Here is a 22,256-nt window from a genome sequence, read left to right on the forward strand (position 1 = left end):
GTTCAAAGATTCAAAGTATGTATGCAGTATACAACCCTGAGATTAGACATCCCTCAGACAGCCACAGAAGAAAGAAATCATTGAACCCATTCAAAGAAAAAAAATCAAAACACCAATGTGAAAAAGATCACACAAATGGCAAAAACAAGCAGAAAAACAGACAATATAAAACATCAAGACACAAAGTTATCAAAGCAGCCCAGAAGTATTCAATTCACCTCAGTTCAGTTCAATCTAGCACTGTGACATTCATTGACTGCAAGCCACAGATGCAGTCCACCCCAATCAAATTCACACAAAATAGCAATAAAAGAAAGAGCAAACAGAAGCCCATCATAGAATGAACTACAGACTTCTGACACAACAGTCTATGGGCTCCTCTTGTACCATGATGAGATGATGAGGCCACCCTCAGGGTGGTGATGGAGGAGGAGCAACCCCACATTGACTAAAGCTTGCCTCAGACATGCCTCTTTAGCCTACTCCACTCTCCCTAATCCCCTTTCTGACCCCTCCATAGGCTGACCTCACCCTTCCTCAATCAAAGCCACACCCCTCAAACTCAGCCCATCCTCTCTTTAACCACTGCCATTTAAACCACGCCCCTTTCATTTTCCACCTTGATCTGGACCCACCCCACCTGAGGTAAACCACACCCCCTTTAAACTGACCCCGCCCCTCCCCAATCGAAACCAAGTTCCTTTTACCACATAAACAACAGGAATTCTGCAGATGCTGGAAATTCAAGCAACACACATCAAAGTTGCTGGTGAACGCAGCAGGCCAAGCAGCATCTGTAGGAAGAGGTGTAGTCGACGTTTCAGGCCGAGACCCTTTGTCAGGACTAACTGAAGGAAGAGTGAGTAAGGGATTTGAAAGTTGGAGGGGGAGGGGGAGATCCAAAATGATAGGAGAAGACAGGAGGGGGAGGGATAGAGCCAAGAGCTGGACAGGTGATAGGCAAAAGGGTATATGAGAGGATCATGAGACAGGAGGTCCGGGAAGAAAGACAAGGGGGGGGGGTACCCAGAGGATGGGCAAGAGGTATATTTAGAGGGACAGAGGGAGAAAAAGGAGAGTGCGAGAAAGAATGTGTGCATAAAAATAAGTAACAGATGGGGTACGAGGGGGAGGTGGGGCCTAGCAGAAGTTAGAAAAGTCGATGTTCATGCCATCAGGTTGGAGGCTACCCAGACGGAATATAAGGTGTTGTTCCTGCAACCTGAGTGTGGCTTCATCTTTACAGTAGAGGAGGCCATGGATGGACATATCAGAATGGGAATGGGATGTGGAATTAAAATGTGTAGCCACTGGGAGATCCTGCTTTCTCTGGCAGACAGAGCGTAGATGTTCAGCAAAGCGGTCTCCCAGTCTGCGTCGGGTCTGGCCAATATATAAAAGGCCACATTGGGAGCACCGGACGCAGTATATCACCCCAGTCGACTCACAGGTGAAGTGTTGCCTCACCTGGAAGGACTGTTTGGGGCCCTGAATGGTGGTAAGGGAGGAAGTGTAAGGGCATGTGTAGCACTTGTTCCGCATACACGGATAAGTGCCAGGAGGGAGATCAGTGGGGAGGGATGAGGGTGACGAATGGACAAGGGAGTTGCGTAGGGAGTGATCCCTACGGAATGCAGAGAGATTACCACATGGCAACCTTTTAGCTGATAAATCCTGCATACCTGGTTAGCCCCGCCCCCTCTCTTTGGCCCCGCCTCTTTTCTGTGCCACCATAGGCTGGATCGGTACCCAATCACCATCCATGTCCCGCCCTAAGCCCCACCCATTCCATCCAATATCGCCCCTGCTCCAGAACGGTTTTTAATCCCCCCCACACTAAAGCGATGGCCCCACCCTCCCCAGACTAGCCAAGCAGATGTCCCGTTCCCCAGGCCCCGCCCCTTCCCTGCCGATGGCTCCGCCCCCTCCGCGCTCCGCCGTATCCTAGGCCGGACTCCGCCCCTCGTACTGGCGCACCAGCCGGCCTTGGGCGGCCAGCAGCTCGCAACATGGCGGACAGCGCTAGCGAGAGTGACACGGATGCGGCGGGGAGCTCGTCCGCTCTGCCACCCAACTCCTCTTCAGCTGCGTCTTCTTCCAAGGCCGGCATCGTGATCTCGGCGTCCAAGCTGGAGGAACTGAGCAACCGGCTCGCGTCGCTGCAGCAGGAGAACAAGGTGCTGAAGATCGAGCTGGAGACCTACAAGCTGAAATGCAAGGCCCTGCAGGAGGAGAACCGCGACCTGCGCAAGGCCAGCGTCACCATCGTAAGTGAGCTCGAGGCCCGCGGCTGGCCAGGGATCGGCGCCCAGCCGCCTTCTCCTTGTTTGGGGCCCCTCTGGCCAGGCCGGGCCAAGGTGTCCCGTTGTTTTGAGCGCATGGTGTTGGTAGTTGTAAGCCTGGTCTTCGAGCGTGTTGAGTTTGTATCGTGAGGGTGAGGTAGTGTCTCCCGTGGAATCGTGCGTGTGTAGATGCAGATACCCTGGGCTGCATGTTGCTCAGTTACGTGTACTTGTTAGGGAGAAGGAGTTACGAGGGTGGGGTGTTACATGGTGAAATACGTTCCTTATGTTGCCTATTGAGGTTGCCCAGAAAATGCCTTTAGTCTCGTTTTGCCTGTTTCGTTTAATCTACTAGTACCGTCGCTCGCTTAGAATATGTCTCTAAGAACAGCCAAAATGGCAACAGGTGTTCTGTGAATAAACTATGTTTGAGTGTAGGCTTTTTGTGCCATTATATAAATTGGTGTTGTTTCTGATTTATCACAAGTGCTTCCAAAAGGCAATCAGAAAGAATTAGAATGCGTAATAACTGAATGTGATTGCATTGCAGTAAACTATAGCTACCGCTTGCAAAGTAGCTATGGCTTGTCTAGTCAGTATTCGGGTTTCCTTTAATAAGTAATATCTAAAGATCGGGCTGTTCTTGATAACACACACAAAATGCTGGAGGAATTCAGCAGGCCAGTCAGCATTTATGGAGAAGAGTACAGTCAATGTTTCGGGCCAAAAGGTGATTGAAACTTTGCATTTCATCATTAAAGACTCCATTTTCATGGTATTCAGAATGTAGATGCATGCTTTCCTGATAGATTGATAGGTAGGTTGATAGATTCTTGATTAGTCAGGGCGTGAAGAGATATGAGGTGAAGGCAAGAGATGGGGCTGAGATGGAAATGGACCAGCCTTGATGAAATGGTGGAGCAGGCTCGATGGGCCATACAGCCTCATTTTGCTCCTATACCTTATGATCTTTCTGCACACCTAGACAAATCGGTCTTTGTTTACCTGTGATGGCAGTTGTATCTGATGTTCCTGGTTTCAAGGCTGTTAACTTCTGTTTGGGTTAGAGATTAGATAGACTTTGTTCAATGTTTAATCTTATAAAGGCTGAACTATTTATGATTTCTCCACTAACATGATTGAGAACTTATCACAAGGAAATTAAATTTGCCTGTTTTGTCCAGCTTACCAGATGTTCAGTACTAATTAAGGTACTTCAATTTGATATTGCATCTAATAGTTTGACAAACTTCTATAGATGTGTGGTGGAGAGTATATTGACTGGCTGCATCACAGCCTGGTATGGAAATACCAATGCCCTTGAACAGAAAATCCTACAAAAATTGTGAATATGACCCAGCCCATCACAGGTAAAGGCTTTCCTACCATTGAGCACATCCACATGGACTGCTGTTGCAGGAAAGCAGCATCCACCATCAGGCCCCCCACCACCCAGACTGTGCTGTTTTCTCGCCGCTGCCATCAGGAAGAAGGCATAGGAGTCTGAGGTCCCATACCGCAAGGTTCAGGAACAGTTATTACTCCTCAACCATCAGCCTCCTGAAACAGTGGGGATAATTTCACTTGCCCCATCACTGAACTGTTCCCACAATCTATGAACTCACTTTCAAGGGCTCTTCGTCATGTTCTCAGTATTTATTGCTTATTTAATTATTTAGTATTATTTCTTTTTACTTTTATTTGCAGTTTGTTGACTTTTGCACATTGGTTGTGGGTCCGTCCTGTTAGGGGCAGTCCTTCATCGATTCTATTATGGATCTTGGATTTACTGAGTATGCCTGCAAGGAAATGAATCTCACGGTTTAATATGGTGACATATATATTCTTTGTTTATAAATTTTACTTTGACTTTTCACTCTGTGCAACACCGACACTCAATTCTGTGCTGGTGATCACAGCATTGAATTGTGTGGCATGCAAAGAAGCCTTGAGAGTACTGTTAAAATACAAAGCTTAATGACATACACCCCAAGAATGTGACATTAGTCATCGATGGCTCTGCTTTTTGTTTAATACACAGTGGATTCTATTTAACTGGAGCAGCCACTTGTTTGGGGCAAATCTTAAAAGAACAAAAACTAATTGAGAAAATAGCCAGGGTTCCCTTAATTTATTTGGAACACGATGCTGCTTAGTTATGACATTATCAATTAGGAACTAATAGAGTGTTATAGAACTATGGTGGTATTGATAGTGTTCTAATTTGTTCTGTATCTCATTTAAATACATCATTTGTTACTCAGTTAAATTGTAGTTTGTCCTTTTTTATTGTACCTTTTAACTATTTCAATTATTTGGGTAGCAGCTTAATTGGGTCAAATGTACTGGTCCTGATGTGTGTACTGTGTTCCTGTGTAGCCCCATTCATTCTCCATTCAGAACACAAATTGACAAACTCTCGAGTAACATTTATCTAGTACATTTTTGATCCACCAAGTGTGTCAGTAAAAGGTTCACACTCTCATTCCAGCTTACTGTTTCGTATCAACATACTTTTAGCTCACAGACCCTTACTCTTTATGATTTTTATAAATGACTTGGATGAGGAAGTGGAGGGATGGGTTAGTAAGTTTGCTGATGACACAAAGGTTGGGGGTGTTGTGGATAGTGTGGAGGGCTGTCAGAGGTTACAGCAGAACATTGATAGGATGCAAAACTGGGCTGAGAAGTGGCAGATGGAGTTCAACCCAGATAAGTTCATTTTGGTAGGTCAAATATGATGGCAGAATATAGTATTAATGTTAAGACTCTTGGCAGTGTGGAGGATCAGAGGGATCTTGGGGTCCGAGTCCATAGGATGCTCAAAGCAGCTGTGCAGGTTGACTCTGTGGTTAAGAAGGCATACGGTGTATTGGCCTTCATCAATCGTGGAATTGATTTAGGAGCTGAGAGGTAATGTTGCAGCTGGTCAGATCCCACTTGGAGTATTGTGCTCAGTTCTGGTCGCCTCACTACAGGAAGAATGTGGAAGCCATAGAAAGGGTGCAGAGGAGACTTACAAGGATGTTGCCTGGATTGGGGAGCAGGCCTTATGAGAATAGGTTGAGTGAACTCTGCCTTTTCTCCTTGGAGCAGCGGAGGATGAGAGGTGACCTTATAGAGGTGTAGAAGATGATGAAAGGCATTGATCATGTGAATAGTCAGAGGGCTAAAATGGTTCCCACAAGAGGACACAGGCTTAAGGTTCTGGGAGGTAGGTACAGAGGAGATGTCAGGGGTAAGTTTTTAACTCAGAGTGGTGGGTGCGTGGAATGGGCTGCTGGCGGCAACGGTGGTGGAGGCAGATACAATTGGGTCTTTTAAGAGACTCCTGGACAGGTACATGGAGCTTAGAAAAATAGAGGGCTATAGGTAAGCCTAGTAATTTCTAAGGGAGGGACATGTTCGGCACAACTTTGTGGGCCGAAGGGCCTGTATTGTGCTGTAGGTTTTCTGTGTTTCTATGTAGATCATAAGCATGAAATTCTGCAGATGCTGGAAATCCAGAGCAACACACACAAAATGCTGGAGGAACTCAGCAAGGCAGATCATAGATGCTGCCTGACCTGTTGAACTTCTAACATTTTGTGTGTTGCTTTTGTTCACTGGTGAAGTATGGCTGATATTAGTATGTACATTATTTAATGCCTGTGTCTAATTTTGCTGGTGAAATCTTGAGTTGTGACTATCTTGATGGTTAAAGATACTCCTACTTCCTTGACCGGCAGTTCCAGGATTTTGACCCTGTCATGTCAATGAAATTGCCGTATGTTTCCACCTAATATTTGTGTCACTTGGGTGAGTTGGTTTCCTGTTTGCAGTCTTGTACTTCCGTGTGATGATTTTTACTGATGTTGATGAAGCCTTTGCTGATGGTATAAATTGCACCTTGGTTTACCATTGTGGATTGCATGCCAAATCACTTGCTTCATCATGGACGCTATAGAGCAATGTTTTGGGTCATACTTAGTTGCAGTATATTATTCTTCATCTTGTTTATTTGCTGGATGCATGGTGTTTCAGCCTAGTGATAACCCCGGGATGTTAATGTTGAGATTTGGAGATATTATCACAGAACACAATGAAAGTATCATCAGGTGGATGGTATACTGGGTGATTTTGTTAATATGCCATGGATGTAAATTTGTGCGCATGAGGTCATATAAAATTGCCCCATCACCTGTGGGTAATGCTTTTGAACACGGAAAGGAAGTGGTTACTCAGTCTTGTTGGAGGACGAGGGAAAACTGATGCCAGTCTTCTGAAGAACTTCTATATTGATATTCAGACTGAGTTCATAGGCTCTGATAATCATTGTTCCAGGCGTACATAACTGTAGTGTTTTCACCATGATTCCAAATTTAGTTTTATTTGGTCTCCTTTGCTTGTGTATTCATGGAACATTATAGCACATGATGTGCTAACCTTTCAACCTATTCTAAGATCAGTCTAAAACTTGGCATCTCTTTGGTCACCCTTAACTGAGTAGCTTTTCTGCCCGACTGACCAATTTGCCTCAAAAATTATTCAAAGGCACTTGCGTCAATTAATATAGGTGATCCAGTAGCAGTCAGTAGAGGTGGATGCAGGGGCAGGTAATGTTAAGGAAGCAGGGAGTCTGCAGAAGGACTTGGACGGATTAGGAGAATGGGCAAAGAAGTGGTAGATGGAGTACTGTGTAGGGAATTGTATTGTCATGCACTCCGATTGGTAGAAGGAATAAAGGCATTTTCTCAACAAGGAGAAACTTCAGAAATCAGAGGTATGAAGAGACTTGGGAATCCTGCAATAGGACTCCTAAGGTTACAGATTGATTTGCTAGTAAGGAATGCAAATGGCATGTTAGTATTTCAACAGAAACAGAATATAAAAGCAAGGATGTAATGATAAAGCTATATAAGTAATTGTTGAGACCACATTTGGTGTATTGTGAGCAGTTTTAGGCCCCATATCTAAAGAAAGGATGTGCTGATGTTGGAGAAGGTTAAGAGGACATTTATGAGAATGATCCCAGGAATGAACAGATTATGAGGAGCATTTGTGGGCATGTGGCCAAGTGGTTAAGGCATTGGACTAGCGACCTGAAGGTTGTGAGTTCAAGCCCCAGCCAAGGCAATCTGTTGTGTGCTTGAGCAAGGCACTTAATCACACATTGCTCTGTGACAATACTGGTGCCAAGCTGTATGGGTCCTAATTCCCTTCCCTTGGACAACATTGGTATCGTGGAGAGGGGAGACTTGCAGCGTGGGCAACTGCTGGTCTTCCATACAACCTTGCCCAGGCCTGCACCCTGGAGAGTGAAGACTTTCCAGGCGCAGATCCATGGTCTCGCAAGACTAGAGGATGCCTTTACTTACTTACTTGAGGAGCATTTAATGGCTCTGGACCTATACTTGCTGGGGTTTCGAAGAATGGGGCAGGGGATCTCATTGAAACCCTCTGAATGTTGAGTGGTTGTGCAGAGGATGTTCCCAATAGTGAGTGTGTCTAGGGCCAGAGGGCACTGCCTCTGAATAGAAGCACATCCTTTTAGAACAGCATTGAGGGATTTCTTTAGCTAGAGCATGGTTAATCTGTAGAATTCATTGCTACAGGTGTCTGTGGGAATCAAGTTATTGGGTATATTTATAGTAGAAGTTGATAGGTTCTTGATTAGTAAGAATGTCAAGGATTATGGGTAGAAGGCAGGGGAATGGGGTTGAGGGAAAATAAATCAACCATAATCGTATGCCGGAAAACAGTCTAATTCTGCTCCTATGTCTTAGTGATGAGAGAAAACTTTGAGAGAGATTGAAGAATAGAGTGAGTGGCTGTTGTATAGCAGACAAAAATAAACTACAAAGTTAACAGACCACTTGGTTCTCTAGTTTTTTTTATGTTAGAGAACATTAAAATCCAGCATGTTGTTCTCTGTAACTTCTGCCATCTAGAACAAATCCTACCACTGTACTCATCTTCCTACCCCCGGCCAAACTTTCTGCTTTCTGCAGGGATTGCTCTCTATGTAACTCCTTTGTTCACTCGTCCCTCCCCACTGATCTCCCTCCTGACAGGTGTCCCTTCAAGCGGGACAAGTGCTGCACCTGTCCCAATATCTGCTCCCTCACTGTCATTCAGGGACCCAAACTCTCCTTCCAGGTGAGGCGACATTTTACCTGTGGGTCTGTTGTGGTGATGCATTGTATTCGGTGCTCCCGATAAGGTATTCTCTTAGTGAGACCCAATGTAGATTGCAATGTAGGCACTTTGTCATGCTCCTTTCCTACGTCTACCACAACAGACAAGACTTCCTATTTCCTTTCCAAGTTATTGCCATGACTTTCTGTATTGACACTACATTCAGGTTGGGGAGCAACATCTTGCATTCCTTCTGATGGCATTAATATTGATTTCTCTAACTTCTGGTAATAAATTCCCCTTCTCCTTCATCTCTTTTTCTATTTCCCATTCTGGTTCACCTTTTACTTCTCTTACATGCGCATCACATCCCTCTGCTGCCCCTCCTCCTCCACTTTCTTCCATGGTCCACTGTCCACTCCTATCAGATTCCTCCAGATTCAGCCCATCATCTCTTCCACTTTCACCTCCCAGCTTCTTAATTCATCTGTCTTCCTCACCCATGCACCTCCCCCCTCACCTGGCAGCTTGTGCTCCTTTGCCCGGCCCCAACTTCTTATTCTGGCTTCTGCCCCTTTCTGGTTCTGATGAAATGTTGATTGTTTATTCCCTTCTGTAGATTCTGCTTGAGTTGTTGAGTTTCTCCTAAATTTTGTACATGTAGCTCAAGATTTCCAGCATCTGCAGAAATTAAAAGAAAATGACATAAAAGTATCAAACTAAATTAAAACAGTCACTTTGGGCGACCATCACCTTTCATTAAAGGAAGTTTCATGCAACTGCCCATTTATACCAAACATTTTAATCACATCTTCAACAACAAGTCTCATTTCTCAGGAACCATTCTCATCCAGATCAGATCTGATGAGACTATTCCCTTGGTCACCTTTTGTAATTTGCATCTTCATATTAAGAAATTCTCTAGTCTTAGGTGACTAAAAGACATTCTGTCACTCCAGTGTTTTAAAATATTTACTTCATTCAGTGCATCAAGGCAGACTGAAATGCAAGGACAATGAGTGATCCCAGGCAGAAATATTCCAGCCCGTTTTCCCTGCCAAGTATATATTTGAATATCGTGCATGATATCAGTGTGGACACCAAGCCAAATGGCCTGTTTCCATGCTGTGATTTGAATATATCAAACAAAAACATTGCATTCCTTGTACTCCCCCTCCCTACCCAAATGGCAACCCCAAAAATCAAGCCCAACACTAATGCCTGAGATCGAAAACTGTCAATATTACCACATTCAATGCATTTGTTACCATGAGCCCTTAGATCATGCATCACAATCCTCAGTGTTGTTACACTATAAAATTATCAGATTCAAGGACATGTTGAAATATAAACTGGTGTGCCCTACCTCATTTTTATTTAAAATATGGCCCATAACAAAATGATTTCCTAACATTAAACACAAGAGTGGTTGAAGATGTGATTAAAATGTTTGGTATAAATGGGCAGTTGCATGAAACTTCCTTTAATGAAAGGCGATGGTTGCCCAAAGTGACTGCTTTAATTTAGTTTGATACTTTTATGTCATTTTCTTTTAATTTCAAAAAGCCAAAAGCTTGATAGTTTTCGGATGTTTTGATCGTTTGTATTGGGGCTTGAGCTGGAATAAGTAAATGAGTTATTTGAACCTTTTCAAAGAATCTGGGAACATTCCATGAGATCATGAGTCCTTTAGCCCTGGACTGAGAACGGTGGTGAGCTGCTATCGGTAACTCATGACCCAGTAGGGTGATGGACTTCTGATAACTGATATGACAGTTTGTTCTAGATCACAATTGTTTATTTGCCGAAAGGAAATTCCTTTTCCATTCTGGATATTTGTATTTTGTCTTGATTAGTTTTGATTTTTAGAAATCTGTTGAGCAGAAGTGTCATTAAATTGTGGCAAATGCTAGAAGTGTTAATTAATAATTGTATTAATGAATGGAAAGAATGATGCCTTGTAACTTTACAACAGTATCTCGCATTAACTATCTTCTATTAAGTCATCTTATCTAGGTAGAGTGGACACACAGTCCTCAAGCCAGTTGTTGATTGATCCAATCTCTGATCTGTCTGGTGCTCTTGGGTTTTCTATTGACTTTTCACTTGAAGGAAAGACTAAAAATACTTCTCAAAACTTCAGACAAAGAAAAAATACATTATGCTTGTTAAATTCAGAATAAGCTCTGAGCATTGATTCAAATAAAGTATGAAATGCTTGTATTTGATGTGTGAGATTTGGTAGATTTAACAAATACATCAAACACTCTTTGAATATTAAATGAGATTTCATTTTGTTGATAGTTATTTTAATTCTGCTTGGAGAAGCAAATATTTGCTTTTGATTATGGGATGGTACCCAGCAGAGAAAATCACAATGATAATCTTTTAACACGAAGCTTGCAGATGCTGGAAATCCAAAGCTAAAACTTTAGTTAGGTAAAAGACAATATTTTACTTAACCCAATCATTTGCCTACAGCTTTTGTAGTTAGTAATTTCTCAGGCAAGTTAGTACAAGATCCTGAGAACATAGATTTAGATTTCTGAGCAGCAGATATTGGGAGGGGAACTGAGGAAGAGCTTGTTTGACAGGTGGTAATGACTTGTTGCCTATGAAGGTAGTGAAAGTGGAGTTCAGTGATTTCGAAAGGGATGCACTTGAGGGAAATGAATTTGCAAGAGTATGTGGACAGGGCAGGAAATGGAGCTGGTAAGATTACTTATTGAGAATCACCATGGACTTAATGTAATGTCTTGGTGAGGTGCCACTTTGCAAGTTGTGTGAAATAGCTTATGCTTAAAGTCTGTTCCAGATTGAGTGCATTAATTAGATTTGGGCAAAGAGGGAGTGATATCTTCATTTGAAGAAGTCAGCACTGAGTCCTGAGGAAGCATTGCAGTTAATCTGATTCATTTTGCTTGTAAAAATGTTTGGATCTGGGAGAGTGAAAGGCCAGCAATAAATTTGAAGAATGTGGGGAGAGCACAGTTGGGATTTGAGCATAGGGGATATTAAAAGACCATGTCAAGTGGGGAAAAAAGCATTGTGGCAAGAGAAGTGGAGTGTAAATGTCAGTATGTATATTAAACTTGTTTCAAACCCTAGGATGGTGTTCTTGAAGTTTTCAAGATTTGAGCGGAAAAGGTACACTAGATATTCACGAGGATCAAAGGATGCATCTATGTTAGGGGAAAATCAAGTAATTTTGTTAGAACCACTGAGAATACAGGGTGATGTGATCTTTTAAAACAGTTAAAAGATAAAATAGCATAAATAAAACGTTAAAGCAATCTGAGTTTAGTTTGTAATTCTTTGTTTGCCCTAGACAAAACCTAAAGCACTTCAAGTTCAGGAATAGATAATGGTAGGTCAAAGTTACAGCATCACCATCAGTCACTTGCCAATCTATTTATATTTACATTTAAGCTTTTTATCATTAAGCAAGTAACACTTGATATTAGTTCAGTACACTAAGATATCATCACTTGATGTTTTTATACTAAAGATTGTAGGATTCAGGATTGTTATCTGGGATAAAGCTAAAACCAAGCAAGGCTCCCACTTCACCTTTTGGAATATAAATGATTTTGTGACTGGATTCTGATAAGAACAAATTTTTTTCAGGGCTTTGAAGCCACATTTAGCCTTCAGACAGTGTTGTTAGAATGGATTATATTAATTTCATTCCTGTTTCTGGGACCTTGCAGCATGCAAATTGATGCTTTTACCAATGGTATCTCAGTAACTACAATGAAAATCAAAACTTACAGATGCTAGAAATCTGAAAGCACTAGCAGCTTGGGCTGCATTCTGTAGAGCACGCAACGGTTAATATTCCAGACTCTTAAGAATTGAAGAAATCAGTCAGTCGCAAAGAAACATTGGGCGGAGGAAACAAGTGAATGACTGTGTAACCTGGAGACAAAGGTTGTCCTAGTGATACAATGTTTTCATAGTTGTCTAAATTAATAGATGAGTAAGCATAGTTAGAAAATGAAAGAAAAGCAAAACTACATGCTTGAACTAATGGAAACAGATCATAACAGTTGGAAATTCAGGAATACCTAACAGGTCAGGCAGCAGCTGTGGAGAGAGAGGAAGTCAAAGTATGCAGTCTGACATCGGACCATCCACATTGGACTGCAGTGTGCCTGGACAGAATATACTGCATGAGATTAGAAGTGAATTATTTATTCAAAAGGAAGGGCTGCTTGGGCTCCTGGTTGGCAGAAAGGGGTGAAGTAAAATGCTGGCATTGCACTTCTTCTGATCCTTTTTAGTGAAGCTTGAAATAGCAGAAGGTGGGGAAAGGTAGGACAAGGGGGTCCTCTACATTTGCTCTGACAAAGGGGAGAGGATAAGAGCAGGTGTGCAAATTGGTGGAGAAATGAAAAACACCCCCAGCAACTATGATCAAAGGGAAATCATAGTTGAGGACAAAAAAAGATACCTCTGAGTATCTGTGTAAAACCTTGTCATCTGAACAGATTGAATAAAGGAAGAAACTGGAAGAATGGAATGGAATCTTTATAAGAAACTAAGTCAGAGGAGGTGTAGTTTAAATAGCTGTTGTAATGTGTAGGCTAGTCATAAACTGACTGAGAGCTTTAAGAGATCCTAAGATTGTTGAGGAAAATTGCCTCTGTCCATACTGTCATTTCAAATATTTAATAGCCGTTTGATTTTTAAATGTTGCAATTTTATTTTAAAATAGATAATATTAGATCTTGGAATTTAAGTAAGGTGTTGTTCTAATCATCCCTTTATTAATATGGGAAGCTGGACACCTCCCCAAAGTATATTTGTTTCGCTAGGATAATCCCAACAGTACAATGTAACCTTGGGCTGCCTGGGCAGGGCGAAAAGCATTATCAAGGATGCATCTCACCCTAACCATGGACTTTTTGTTCTCCTCCCATCCGGTAGGCGCTACAGGAGCCTCCACTCCCGCACCAGCAGGCACAGGAAGAGCTTCTTCCCTGAGGCTGTAGGCTGTGACCCTACTGAACCTCACATCACAGCGCTAAGCAGTATTGCACCCATATTGTACTGTCTCAGTACTTTTATATTTGTGTGCTGTAGCACTTACTTTTTCACAGTTATTTTGTAAATAACACTATTCTTTGCATTTCTGGTTGGATGCTAACTGCATTTCATTGGCTTTGTATCTGTACTCAGCACAATGACAATAAAGTTGAATCTAATCTAATCTAAACCTCAGTGCTTGGGAACCTTTATTGACTGCTGTGCTACCCTGCCTCGATCTCACTCCTGAACATGATGTATACAGTCGTTCCTCTGTATCAGCAGGGGATTGGTTCCAGGACCCCCCCCCCCCCCCGCGGATACCAAAATCCGCGGATGCTCAAGTCCCTTATATAAAATGGCGTAGTATTTGCATATAACCTACACACATCCTCTCGTATACTTTAAATCATCTCTAGATTACTTATAATACCTAACACAATGTAAATGCTATGTAAATAGTTGTTATACTGTATTGTTTAGGGAATAATAACACGAAAAAGAAGTCTGTACATGTTCAATACAGACACAACCATCGAGATCTGCGGTTGGTTGAATCCGCGGATACGGAGGGCCAACTGTATGTTGTTCCTGCTTGCCTGTCGTTGATTTTTAAATGTTGCAATTGTTGACCTAAAGTGTACAACTCATCAGTTGAAACAGATTGGGCTGAGTCTGATGAATACCTGAACTGGTCTCCCTCACTAGCCATATCCAGCTACAGTGTATTGACCAACTGGGTGCTCTGTTTTCATCACGGTAGTGTCATGGTTAGCACACTTTACAGTGCCAGTGACTTGGGTTCAATTCCTGCTGCTGACTGTGAGGAGTTTGTACGTTCTTCCTGTAACTGCATGGGTTTCCTCCGGGTTCTCCACAGTCCAAAGACGTACTGGTTGGTAGATTAATTGGTGGTTGCAAATTGTCCTGGGATTAAAATTGTGGGATTGCTGGGTGCGTGGCTTGAAGTGCTGGATTGGCCTATTCCACGCTGTATCTCAATAAAATAGAATTTTAAAAATTGAATAATTAAAACAACTTGAAGTACTGCAACCTTAAAAGTAAAGTTATAAATGAAAAGTTACTTCTGCATTTGCCTTTTTATTCAGGGTCAGTGATTAATTTCAGTGAATGTTGGCCTGCTATCATAAAACGTGTGGTACATCTGGTTCCTCAGCACAGCACATTATTACTTCACAGTTGGACTTGCTGGTGTGCTTATTGACAGAGAGAGAGCCCAGATGTGCTGGTGTCTGACCTTCAGCTTGGGTTAGGTACAATCCAGCCAATTAAATGTAAATATCCCACAACTTGTTCTGAGTTTTTTTTTCTGCTCCTTAAATCAAAAAGAATGGTTCTGCTTAAATAACTTCATGGATCACTGACTAGTAGCACCGTTATTAAGCCTTGTGAAACTCTATATTTGCCCCATCACTTGAGTATTTAACATTTTTATCTGACTTAGCTTCCCAAATTGTAGTATTTTCACAACCTTCTGTCTGATCAACTGCTTCCACATGTCATGCATGAATAGTCTAATTTATGCTGGACTGAAGTTAATCAAAATAATTTTGTTCTAACTAATCTCTCAACTCCTTTAATTATAAGAATTATTAATGTATGAACCTGGCCTGTAAAATTCTGCTCCTATTTAAAAGAACATACAGCTATTTAAAAGAATCAAAGTACAGCTGATTAAATTGAAATGCCTCAGTTTTAAAATTAAACACAAATGAGCTAATTTTAACCAAGTTGGCCTGAAATGTGAGAATAAATGCTCCACAAGGACCAAAGGCAAATTCTTGAATTTTCATCAGGCCTTCATCATATAAAATGTATATTCAGAAACTAAACACAGATCTACAATTGAAAAGGCAAATTGATCAGTTTTAATCCTGCCTAAAATTCCTTCTGTTCCCATGTATGGTTGTATAATGTGGAATAAGAAGCTTGAAAGCTGTGCTTGGAATCAGTGTGTTTGCAAACTGAAGTTTGTTAATTGATCACATTGGATAAAATGTCTAAAATACTAAATCAGTTTGTGTACAGTATTGCTGTCATTTTGTTTGTTTCTCGACTGTTGCATTTCAGCCATGTAGCTTGTTTTGTCTGTGCGAAGAGTGGCGCCCCACACAAACTCCCAATCTGCGTCTTGTAAGGCATGCATGAAAATGCCCGACGCAGGCCTCTCATGGTCTGAGTCGGCGTTCCCTCCCCCCATGGGGTTTGTCATAATGTACCTACTTCCCCCTTCAAGACTGCAGATGTACAATACAGGTTACCCCTGCTTTGTGGAAATTCTGTTAGGGTGGCGCATGAGCATAGCAGCATAGCAATTAGCATAACACTTTTAATGTCAGCATGGAATATTGGGGCTCTGTCTGTAAGGAGCTTTTTAGACTCTCCACATGATCCTGTGGGTTTGCCCCGGGTGCTCCAGTTTACTCCCACATTGCGAGACATGAAGTTATTGCTAGTAAGTGGTCATTCTGTGTTGTCACTCGAAGCATGGCGACACTTGTGGGCTACCCCCTGCACATATTTGGATTGTTATTTTTGTAAATTACACATTTCACTGTATGTTTTGATGTACATGTGACAAATAAAGTAAATCTTTATCTTTCATAGAACTTTGACCCTGCAGAATTTATAAATCACTGCACATATATATTACAGAATAACATTTGCTCTATGGAATTTATATTTGGAGCAAATAAAAATAAATAAAAGAAATTTTCAACTTCATTTCTTAATACATGTACAGATCATGTAGCTCCATGTTACACAGCATCATAATGCAGGCTGTTTTCTTGAAATGTACCCTATGATAGAGTAGGTGTTTACTTGCGTTACTGGATGATCAAAATAATTTTTATTGACATTTTTGAGATGTAGTCATTGCTGGCAAGGGCAGCATTTGTTTTCCATTCCTAATTGTCCTTGAGAAAGTTATGTTGAGTCACTGCTATGAACTGGTGCAGTTCTTCTGAAGGTATTCCCACAATGCAGTTGGGAAGGAAGTTCCAATTTTAGACCTGATGAAAAATAAATTATGATTCTTTAATCTGTCAGGATGGAGTGTGTCTTGCATACTTGCATATCTTTCAGGTAGTTGGATTATCATGCAGGTGGTTTAAAACTGTTAGGATGTCAAGTGGTGCATAATACCCAAACTCTCATCTGGTCATGTAGCGACAGTATTTCTGTAACTGATGCAACTGAGTGGTGCATTCTCAGGATTCTGTCGGAGGGGGGTATTCACTGATGCACGAATGGCAAGAATATATGACTAGGAACACATGTTGCAGATGACCATCGTTGTGATTTTGTGATGTGAACATTACTTGCCACTTTGTCAGCCTGTGCCTGGAATTTGTTGGGATCTTGCAGTGTGCAAGTATGTCTTGCTTTGTTTTTTCTCAGGGGTTGCAAATGGAATTGAATGTTGTATTCATCGGCCAACACATTCTGAGTTCTGACCTTAGGAGAGAAGGGTACTATGAAAGAGCCTGAAATTAGCTAGGCTGTGGATGCTGTCCTTAAGAATTCTTGCATTGATATACTGAGTCAGAGATGACTGACCTCCAAAAGCCATAACCATGCTCCTTGTTCTGAGTATAATTCCATTGAGTGGAGTGTTTTCCTCTTATGCCTATAAATCTAAGCTTTTATCAGAGCTGCTTAATTGCAAACTCTTGTCAAACTCTAAGGCAGTTTCTCTTGCTTGCCCTTGAAACTTTCAGAGTTGGCTCTTCACACTAAGACTATGATGAAATCTGGAGATGAGTAGGCACAATGAAACCCAGGATAGGCATTGCTGAGTATGTTATTGACAAATATTAAGTCATTCCTGTGTCTTATTCTCTGGTATTTGAAGAGAATGAGAATGCAGATGGTGCAATCTGGAGCGAAAAGAAAACAGACACAAACATGTTGGAGATAGAGCGGTTCAAACAGCATCTCAGGAAGAAAGTGATTTGGATCTAGACCCTTCATCAGTACTCAGTGGGTCAACCGGCATTTATGGGAGGAGGATAGGAAAATTACCGACATTTTGAGTTGAGACCCTGCATTGCAACTAGGAAATTATATTTGTATCACTTCCTATTGAGGAACTATTGGGCTCAGATTTTTCATTGTTCCAAATTTGCACGAAATTTTCATAACAAGGATGTCTTTTGTCGGAGCCAACTCAAATACCTGTTAAGGTAGCCAAAAGATATCTTTTTTTATATGGAAGAAGTCCTGCAAATCTTGATTATCTGTAGAAATAATTTCCTTCATTTGTTGCTTGCTTGAGTTTTGATGAATATGCAAAAATGTAATGATCTCAGGCCCGTGAAGTTTTTTTTTCTACACATGACCAATTTAAATGGAGATGGCCAAGCGAAGCACCATGGTAATCTGCCATTTCCTTTCATAAATGATTGAGTTTATGTTTAAAAATATCAGAATGTTTTGTACAGTATACAAATCAGGAAAGTTGTGCTTTTGCCATTTATGTTTGTAATTCATAGAAACATAGAAAACCTACAGCAAAATACAGGCCCTTTGGCCCACAAAGCTGTGCCGAACATTTCCTTACTTTAGAAATTACCTAGGGTTACCTATTGCTCTTTGTTTCTCTAAGCTCCATGTACCTATCCAGGAGTCTCTTAAAGACCCTATCGTATCCGCCTCCACCACTGTCGCCGGCATCCCATTCCACGCACTCACCACTCTCTGCGTAAAAAAACAACAACAACTTACCCCGATATCTCCTCTGTGTCTACTTTCAAGCACCTTAAGACTGCCCTCTCATGTTAGCCATTTCAGCCCTAGGAAAAAGCCTCTGCTATCCACATGATCAATGCATCTCATCATCTTGTACACTTCTATCAGGTCACCTCTCATCCTCTGTCGCTCCAAGGAGAAAATGCCGAGTTCACTCAACCTATTCTCCTAAGGCATTCTCCCTAATCCAGGCAACATCCTTGTAAAACTCCTTTGCACCCTTTCTATGATTTCCATATCCTTCCTGTAGTGAAGAAGAAGAAGAACTGAGCGCAGTACTCCCAAGTGGGGTCTGACAGGGTCCTATATAGCGGCAACATTATCTTTCGGCTCCTAAACTCAATCCCACGATTGACGAAGGCCTTCTTGACCACAGAGTCAACCTGCGCAGCAGCTTTGAATGTCCTATGGACTTGGACTCCAAGATCCTTCTGATCCTCCACACTGCCAAGCGTCTTACCATTAATACTATATTCTGCCATCATATTTGACCTACCAAAATGAACCACCTCGCACTTATCTGGGTTGAAGTCCATCTGCCACTTCTCAGCCCAGTTTTGCATCCTATCAATGTCCTGCTGTAACCTCTGACAGCCGTCCATACTGTCCACAACACCCGCAACCTTTGTGTTATCAGCAGATTTACTGACCCATCCCTCCACTTCCTCATCCAGGTCATTTATAAAAATCGTGAAGAGTAGGGGTCCCAGAATATATCCCCGAGGCACACCACTGGTCACTGGCCTCCGTGCAGAATATGACCTGTCTACAACCACTCTTTGTGGGCAAGCCAGTTCTGGATCCACAAAGCAATGTCCCTTTGGATCCCATGCCTCCTTACTTTCTGGACATGCATAAGAAAGATCAGCTCATTATTGTAACTTTCTGGAATGGGATTGAGTAAGGCTGGTACCTCAGGCCAACTCCTGTAGTAAGCAGTTTGCAAAGAACCCTCGATGTGATTTATGATGTAATATGTTGGTCACTGGAGCCTGTGGTAGCTCTACAGCTGCTGTTACATTTCTGTAACTCCATTAACAACTCAGTAGTATTAAATCATTAGTGCTGTCTTTGCCTTCCTTTCCCCTGACCTTAGCTTTGTCCCTTTTAACTATTTCAGCAGTAATCAGATCTGTTGAAATCTCTAGGCTGACAGAACAAGTTTGTTTTTCTGTCTAGTTGTAATTTGTGGGAAATCAGTTCATACCCATTGCAATGTCAGTGTGGGTGTAAGAGAAAATGGGATGTTTGCAGTTAGGACTTCGACAGTTGTGTGTTTGGTACAAGCAAAGTGGAGTATGGTTATGATAAATTTGTGGAATTGTCAAGAATAAATATGTTACACTTTTTTTTTGAAATGTTTTTGTTGTATTATAGAATAACCATATATTTTTCTCTTGTATATCTTAACATTATCGAGGCCATGTGCATAATTACTATTGGCTGTCATTGGCCAGCGTTGTTTAACAGTTTGGAATTGTGTTTTCAGAACATCTTTTATGAATTATTAACTGATTTCAGTGTGGATAATGACTCAAGCTTGTAGGTTCATCTTTATGCAGTTGCAAATGTAAAAACGTCCCAGAACTAAAATATACCTTGAAATGTAATGCCATAATGAAATACTGCAGATCATAGAATCTGAAATTGGAATGGAAAACACTGTAAGTACTCAGCAGACCATTTGAACTGAGTTGTAAGGTGGTATAAAAACGGAGCTGAGCATTAGATAATGGAATAGAATTTATTTAAATCTTAAATCCATCCCACAACATGAGGGAATAAAAATCTTAGCGTTAGGATTCCATTGCAATGTACAGGCACGTGAATTTAAAAGTCTAATGGCTTGTAGAAAGAAGCTGCCCTGTAGCTTGTTGGTCCTGGCTTTTATGCTGAGGTACCGTTTGCCAGACGGAAGCAGCCAAAACAACTTATGGTTAGAGTGACTGGTGTCCCCAATGATCTTCCGGGCCTTCTTTCTGCACCTGCTGCTATAGGTGTCCAGACCGGAGGGAAGTTAATGTCCACAGATGTGCTGGGCTGTCTGTCCCACACTCTGCGGTGCCCACCGGTCAGGGTTGGTGCAGTTCCCGTACCAGGTGGTGATATAGCCAGTCAGCATGCTTTCAATGGTGCCCCTGTAGAAGGTCTTGAGGATTTGGGGACCCATGCCGAATTTCTTCAGTCGCCTGAGGTGGAAGACATGCTGTTGTGCTCTTTTTTTTGCCACAAAGCTGGTGTGTACAGTCCAGGTGAGATCAGTGATGTGTATACCCGAGGAACTTGAAACTACTCATCCTCAACTGCAGACCTATTGATGTTGATTGGGGCGAGCCTGTCTCTGCTCCTCCTGTAATCCGCAATCAGCTGCTTTGTTTGCTGGACATTGAGGGAGAGTTTGCTAACTTGGCACCGCTGTGTCAGGGTGTTGAGCTCTCTTCTGTCAGCTGTCTCATCACCGCTAGAAATAAGGCTGATCAAAGTAGTTTATTCTGTGAATTTGATCAGCAGATTGAGGCTGTGTGTGGCAGCACAGTCATGGGTGTAAAGGGAGTAGAGAAGGGGACTCGGGACAATCCTGGGGGCACCTGTGCTGAGGATCAGAGGGACTGAGGTGAGGGAGCCCATCCTTCCCATCTGTCATCGATCCGATAGGAAGTCTAGGATCCAGCCGCACGAGGTGGCCTGCAGGCCAAGGTCTTTGAGGTTCCTGTCAAGTCTGGAGGGAATTATGGTGTTGAATGATACGTGTATGGGGTAGAAAGTAGGGAAGATTAAGTAACAAAATAGTTTAATGCAGGAAAGTGAGAATCCAGAGAGCACGTTCATGTACAGTAATTATCCAAAGTTAACACATGAATGCTGCTAGAGCTGTTTAATTGACTTTGCTAGATGTTAACCCCCAAAAGGCTATGAATTTACTTGGGCAGAAGTTTAAAGTATTGCTCACTGAGCTTGCATTGGACTTTGTTAGAACATTATGGTGTGAAGAATTAAGGCTGTAGGTCACATTTGGGGACTGTGCATTTGTTCTCGCCAGTATAGGAAAGCCTATGTTATGAATGAAAGATGCAATATTCTGAATTGAAAGAAGTACAAGTAAATCACTGCTTCACTTGGTAAGTGCATTAGTGGCTCTGGGCAGTGCTGGTTAAGTGTTTCTTTGCTGCGGTTTAGTAGGAATGTAATTGGAAGAATACTTTATGGATTGGAAAAACAAAGCAATATTGATTTTCAATTTTACATTGAGCATTTAGTGTGTACCATTTCATGGCTAAGATTTGCATCAATTTTGTATGCTTCAGTTTGTGTAGAAAATTATTTATATTTTATCAAGTTAATGGGTGTCTTGCAAAATCCAGCAGGCATTATCAATTCAGTTAGATTTCTAAATTATGTTGCTGTGAACTGAACCAAAGTGATAATGTTTTATTTGCATTTTAATTGTGCTAGACTTATTTGCAGAAAAATGTACTTTGTTTGCTAAAATATTCATAAGGCTTGGTGCTACAAATGCAAAGTCAGGGTATAAGTAAGCTGCCATTTAAGAGTGCTTGCTCAATATGCACTCAAAAGTAAGTGACCTGTGCCAAAATCAGTTTATCACCTTTCCTTGAATTGTATTGCAGGTGTCGCCCGCTTTTCGAACGTTCGCTTTACGAAACCCCACTGTTATGAAAGACCTACATTAGTTACCTGTTTTTGCTAACAAAAGGTGTTTTCACTTACGAAAAAAGGCAGTGCGTGAAAAAAGCAGTGTGCGATAAAAGACAGCATGTGCCCCGAGCAGCCAAGCTCCTCCCCCAGAACTGCATTCTAGCTGGCATTGCTTAAACATGTGCCTGTGAGCATCTGTGCTTTATGTTGATTTATTCTGAGCAGCCGTTAGCAAGATGAGTTCTACGGTATCAGAAAAGCCTAAGAGAGCTCGTAAGGGTGTTACACTTAGCGTACAACTAGACATAATTAAGCATTTCGCTCGTGGTGAACAAAGTAAGGACAAAGTGAGTTCGGCTTGTGGAAGTTGACGAAGAGGATGTTGAAGAGGTTTTGGCA

The 22,256-nt window shown here is 41.8% G+C and overlaps 1 protein-coding gene across 1 annotated transcript in view; it reads left to right on the plus strand.

Moving 5' to 3' along the window:
• The first annotated feature begins 1,958 nt into the window (after positions 1-1,958).
• ccdc6b (coiled-coil domain containing 6b) overlaps positions 1,959-22,256 on the plus strand; it is a 75,838-nt gene continuing 55,540 nt past the window's right edge. Inside the window, exon 1 of the mRNA XM_072239213.1 lies at positions 1,959-2,267. Within this exon, the coding sequence (XP_072095314.1) occupies positions 2,010-2,267 (258 nt within the window). The 5' untranslated portion in view covers positions 1,959-2,009. The remainder of the gene's footprint in view (positions 2,268-22,256) is intronic.

This window comes from Mobula birostris, chromosome 21, assembly GCF_030028105.1.
Source record: "Mobula birostris isolate sMobBir1 chromosome 21, sMobBir1.hap1, whole genome shotgun sequence".
Taxonomy (NCBI): Eukaryota; Metazoa; Chordata; class Chondrichthyes; order Myliobatiformes; family Myliobatidae; genus Mobula; species Mobula birostris.